Source organism: Ziziphus jujuba, chromosome 5 (assembly GCF_031755915.1).
Source record: "Ziziphus jujuba cultivar Dongzao chromosome 5, ASM3175591v1".
NCBI classification, from domain to species: Eukaryota; Viridiplantae; Streptophyta; class Magnoliopsida; order Rosales; family Rhamnaceae; genus Ziziphus; species Ziziphus jujuba.
Genome location: NC_083383.1, coordinates 16371579 through 16377527, shown reverse-complemented (window position 1 = coordinate 16377527; position 5949 = coordinate 16371579). Strand labels below are relative to the sequence as shown.

General features: G+C 36.3%; 1 protein-coding gene across 1 annotated transcript; it reads left to right on the top strand.

The window, feature by feature from the left end:
* Nucleotides 1-604: 604 nt before the first annotated feature.
* On the top strand, nt 605-4764 carry LOC125422911 (EIN3-binding F-box protein 1). The gene is made up of 2 exons (XM_048475485.2): nt 605-995; nt 1996-4764. The coding sequence occupies exons 1-2, from the start codon at nt 971-973 to the stop codon at nt 3906-3908; spliced, it is 1938 nt and encodes a 645-aa protein (XP_048331442.1). The 5' UTR covers nt 605-970; the 3' UTR covers nt 3909-4764.
* Nucleotides 4765-5949: the final 1185 nt, after the last annotated feature.

The following is a 5949-nucleotide window of genomic DNA, read 5'->3' as shown; positions in this document are numbered from 1 at the left end:
ATATAAATAACTTGGCTGACGTGTAGCTAACAAGGCATTGACACATAGATAACAATTATCCCTTTTTGTTATTTGTCATTATTTATTTTAGTTATTAATCAAATTTATTGCTGATAAAATAAGTACTAATTAGTTGTATTAAAATATATTTTAATTTTTTAAATAAAAATTTGACATGAAAAAGTAAACTTTTTGGATGGCAAATTAAAATTATTAATACTATAGATTTTAAACTTATTAAAGTATTATTTGTTGAAATTTTCATACAATTTAAATTTAAATAAATAAATTTTTAAACAAAAATATATATTAAAAAAATAAATTAATTAAAAATTAATATAAATAAATTTAATAAATATAATATTATTGGACTAAATGTTGGAATCATTAAATTTGATTTGATTGAGAATGGAAAAATATCATAAACAATGATTAATAGGAGTGAAATTATAACTCAAAAACCAAACAGCCACAAGTCTGATCCAAGAATCCAAACAGCCCAACTTTCCACGAAAAAGAAAGAAAGAAAGAAAGAAAGAAAGAAAGAAAGAAATAAAGAAATAAATAAACCACCATGTGGTTTCTGGTTTTCATTGGGTGGGAGAATATCACAAAGAAACCCCACTTCTGTGCTCAAATACATTGCATGTGGGATATCATTGCGTGTAATGTCATGTACCCGAACCTCATCCCTCTCACAATAAAAACTCGCAGAAGACCAAGACTCACCTTTCAATTCCATTTCTTCACCGTCCTCCATTTTTTTTTTCTTTTTTTTTTTTTGCCCTATCTAATAGGGTTCCCACGACCTTGTTTGTTCAATCTTTCTCATGCATCCCTGCCTCCGAGCATTATTCGTCGCCGTGGTTGCCTTAATACTCTTCGTTTCTCTTTTTTTTGCTCTCGTTAGAGGGTTTTTTGGTGCAAAGCTCTGCTCTTTCGACCTCTCGGGGTTTTTTGAGCTGTACCCATGTCTAAGATCTTTGGTTTCAGTGGTAAGTCTTTAGTTTTTGCAATTTCATGTGAAAATTTTCGTTTTATAGCATGATTTGTATGTGGGTTTTGCTTGATTTTAGCGCGTGGCTGTTTTAGATGTTAGAGTTGTATATAGGATATGTTGTTGTTGTTGTTTTTTTTTTTGTTTTTTTTATTTTTTTAAGATGTTATTGCTTGTTGGTTGATTAGATCGGTTTGGCTCTGGGAATTTTGGGTTTGTGGGTCAAATTAGTTTTTGTGAAAACGGGTAGATGTAGAATAGGTTTCGCAAACTTTATCGGATTATCAAAATATTGTATGTAATTTGTTTTATTTTTTTGGGCCATGGGTTTCTTTTTTCTTTTGTTATGAAGTTATTTTAGGTACTGTCGATTTTTTTTTTTTCAGTAATTTTAGTTGCAGATCAGATATCTTGAGAAGAAGTGTTGATAAGATGGGTTTTGTGATTCGTATATTTTTTGCGTCATGATAATATGTTGTTGTGAAATAAGTAGGTTTTTTAGATTGATGAGATGATTTATGGGCTGGCCATCAATTTTATGATTGTCTTTGTTTGCAGATCTGACTTGATATCTTAGTATGTTGGCTCTTTCTGATCTGTAAATGTTTTAGTTGCTACGAAAATAGAAGACTGTAAGAAGCAATTGGACACAATTTTTTTACACCGTAATTTTGTTTCTTCTATAATAATGTTAGGTAAAGAAGAACTGTGAAGTATATAAATTTATTTCCTTAGGAGAAGTGAAATTTCTGGTTCTTTAGTTATTTATCTTCTATATATAGAAGATATTATTATGTGATTAAATTTTTATTAGATGGTTATCATTCCTAATAAATACTATTTGCATTTAATGTTATATCCTGATCAACTGATATCAGTTTTTATTAGCCTTCTTTAAATTAACATATATTCAATAAGATAAAAGATTGTGAATTGTTTGATTCCATAATTTTATGATTGAAATGTTTTTGATCAGCTAGTTTTGTTTCTGTTTTCAGGTAATGATGATTTTTGCCCTCGGGGGTCAATATATACAAACCCGAAGGAGCGGAGCCTCTTTTTGTCCCTTGGTAATCATGTGGATGTCTATTTTCCCTCACGCAAGAGGTCTCGTGTCAATGCTCCGTTTGTTTTCTCAGAAAAGAGGTTTGAGCAGAAGAAGCAAACCTCTCTTGATGTTTTGCCAGACGAATGCCTCTTTGAGATCTTCAGAAGGTTGCCTGGAGGTGAGGAAAGGAGTTCTTGTGCTTGCGTTTCAAAGCGCTGGCTTATGCTTGTAAGCAATATTCGTAAAAATGAGCTAAACAATGAGAAATCCAAGTCTGAAGAAGAAATCGATGAAACAAAGGGTGAAGATATGGAAATTGATAGTGATGGATACCTTTCCAGGAGCTTGGAAGGGAAAAAGGCGACGGATGTTAGACTTGCTGCTATTGCCGTTGGAACAGCTAGTCGAGGAGGACTGGGGAAACTTTTTATCCGAGGAAGCAATTCTATTCGTGGGGTCACAAACATTGGCCTCAAGGCAATAGCCCATGGCTGTCCTTCACTAAAGGTTCTTTCTTTATGGAACGTGACTTCAATTGGGGATGAAGGTCTATGTGAGATTGCTGATGGATGTCCTCTTTTGGAAAAGCTTGACCTTTGCCAGTGTCCTGCGATCTCTGATAAGGCTTTGGTTGCAATTGCGAAGAAGTGCCCTAATCTGACTGAGTTATCAATTGAGTCATGTTCAAACATTGGGAATGAAGGTCTGAAAGCTATTGGACAAAGATGCCCCAATCTTAAATGCATTGCAATAAAAAATTGCAGCCTTGTGGGTGATCAAGGGATTGCAAGCTTGTTATCTTCCACCTCTTATGTCCTGACAAAGGTGAAGCTTCAGGCATTGAACATCACAGATGTGTCTCTTGCTGTTATTGGACATTATGGCAAGGCCATTACTGATCTAGTTCTAAGTAGCCTTCCTGCTGTGGGTGAGAGAGGCTTCTGGGTCATGGGAAATGGTCAGGGGCTGCAGAAGTTGAAGTCCTTAACAATCACATCCTGTCAAGGTGTGACAGATACAGGGCTTGAAGCTGTAGGAAAGGGTTGCCCAAATATGAAACTGTTTTGCCTTCGGAAATGTGCATTTGTTTCTGATAATGGACTGGTCTCCCTTGCCAAGGCTGCAGGATCAATTGAGAGCTTTCAAGTAGAGGAGTGCCACAGGATCACCCAATATGGCTTTTTTGGTCTTCTTTTGAACTGTGGTGCAAAATTGAAAGCTATTTCTCTTGTGTACTGCTTGGGAATCAAGGACCTGAATGTGGGTTTACCTCTGTTGCCCCCTTGCAAATCCCTGCGATCATTGTCCATTCGTAACTGTCCTGGATTTGGTAATGCTAACTTGGCTGTTTTGGGCAAACTGTGCCCTGAACTGCAGCATGTGGACTTCAATGGACTTGAAGGGATAACAGATGCTGGGTTTCTCCCACTTCTTGATAGCTGTGAAGCTGGGTTGACAAAGGTTAATCTCAGTGGTTGTGTGAATCTGACAGACAAGGTGGTTTCATCAATGGCTGAGCAGCATGGTTGGACTTTGGAAATTCTAAACCTTGAAGGTTGTACGAAGATCAGTGACGCGAGCTTGGTATCTATTGGTGATAACTGCCCTTTGCTCAGTGATCTTGATGTCTCAAGATGCGCAATCACTGATTTTGGTATTTTAGCCCTGGCCCGTGCAAATCAGCTCAATCTGCAGGTCCTTTCCGTGTCTGGTTGCTCTTTGATATCGGACAAGAGTTTGCTTGCCTTTGGAAAAATAGGTCAGACTCTTTTGGGACTGAATCTGCAGCACTGCAAGTCAATCAGCAGTAGCTCAGTTGACAGGCTTGTGGAGGAGCTATGGAGGTGCGATATCCTTTCCTAGATGGGGAGGAAATGATAGGAGTCTCATTGCAGAATCAGAATGGCAAAATAAGTAGATGGGTGTATTACTAATTAGAAATCCGCAGGTTTTAGTCCGCAGTTTGTTACTAGCAGCAGTTTGTTTACTTTTTGGGTCCATCAGCTGTGGGTCTTCAGTCTACCGTCGTCCCAGTTCTCTTTTCCAGGGAAGGTGGCCATGGCTCCTTTTTTTGCAGGTTTCCGCAAATGGGACTCTGTTTCCAAGTTTTTTGGCTCTTTTGTTACAAGATGTCGCTTTATTCATGGCCATATTTCCCTGAGGACACTGCTACTGGGTTCTGGATCTAGGCTCTCTTTTCACTTATTCTGGTTTTTGTATTGCTAGGAGTAGGAACCCTCCATTTTTTTAGCTTTGCCTTGTGTTGGTAGTCCACCACCATGTGCTAAAGCTTTTCTACAGCTGGAATTCCGTACTCCTAGTTTCAAGTCTTTCGATGGTCGTTGGTTTTACCGAGTCTTTCACGTTTTTGAACATGGCTTCTGTACGTGATGGTTGGTTCATCATTTTCCTCAAAGGGTGGTTTGAGGTTTAGGTTTCTAGTCTTTTGAAATCTGGTTGCTTTTGGCAGTTTTGAATCTTTGATGCCTGTGTTTTGGGGACTTTGGCCGTGGCAGCTGGTTAATATATGGTCTGCCATGACAACCCTCTTCCATCCATCTTGGAAGGGTTGTTTTTTTCACCAAGTCCTACTTTTTCGGGCCTCATTTGTTCATAAACTGTACTTCGCAACCTCTTTCATTATGTAATAAACCTGATATCTGCCCTTTGCGTTGTATGCTTCTGAATGGTAAATAAAAGTTCCTAGTGTTTGTGTTTTCGTGTAAGATTGTGATTGCAAAATTTGTTTTTTCCCCAATCGTGTATTCTTATGAATTCAGATTATAATCTTTGAATAAAGTTCCTAATGTTTGTGTGTGTGTAAGATTGTAATTGCAAACTTTGTTTTCCCCATTTGTGTATTCTTATGAATTCAGATATTATTATTATTATTTTTTTTTAAGCTCTACTTATGAATTCAGATTATAATCATAGAAATTGTTCGGGTTCCATGTTTGACTTGATCAAAGCTTTTACGTTTGTCGCTTCTTTGTAATTCAAATAAACATTGTCTATGAAGTCACAAACAGGGTCTATAATAGGGGCTTTATGATATTTTAGTCACATATCGTTGGGTCTGAAACACTATTGACAATGAAATCGTAGTCATCAAGTTAAAAAATGAATTCCAAGATTTTAATATTTACCCTGAAAAAGTACATGAAAGGATTTTAAAAACGCTTAATGATTGACGTTTAAACATGACTGTGGATGAGAAATTTCCTTCCCATTTTCACAAATCAATTTTATATTATTTTTGTTTTAAATCTTTTTGAAAATTAAGTATTAGAGTTCCAAAAAGGTTGGCTGAGGCTGTAGTTGAGCAGTGGTGGCCAACAGCAACAGGCCAAATACGATGAATTGGCCAGCAACTTAATGTGCCTAGAAATGATGGATGAGGACCTACAAGTCAAAAAAGCATCTGCCAAATACAGAGTCTCTATTAAGAGAATCTCTTAGGAGATTAAATGCTTTGCATGTATATTTGTTTGTGCAAGAAATCAAATTGGGTGTACTACAGAAAAAACATCTTTAGCTGTTAGACCTTATATATATATATTTTTAATCAGAAACAGGAACAGAGAGTATCCAATAAAGTAATATTGATATCTTTTTTCAGTCAATCCCTCATCACTAGGGTCTTGTATGGGATCCAATTTCAATGAATGACTCTTTCTTTCTTTTTTTTTCTTTTTTTAAAGTAATTTCTAGGAATGACTCTTTTAGAAACTAGTAATGCAAAAGAATTTGAAGAGAATGAGATCCCTATTAAAAATAAAAAAAATTGAAGAAAACCACCAAGTATATGGTGCTTCCAAACCCATGTGGGATTATTTGATATTTTAATTTGAGCACAAGATTTTTGAAATCTGATAGAACGTGGTAGAAGATTTTGGACCTGTCC

Excerpts from the sequence above, each read along its gene's own strand:
- LOC125422911 (XM_048475485.2), top strand. The coding sequence starts at position 971 with ATGTCTAAGATCTTTGGTTTCAGTG. Across the intron at positions 996-1,995 it reads TAAGATCTTTGGTTTCAGTG|GTAATGATGATTTTTGCCCT; the intron begins GTAAGTCTTTAG and ends TTCTGTTTTCAG.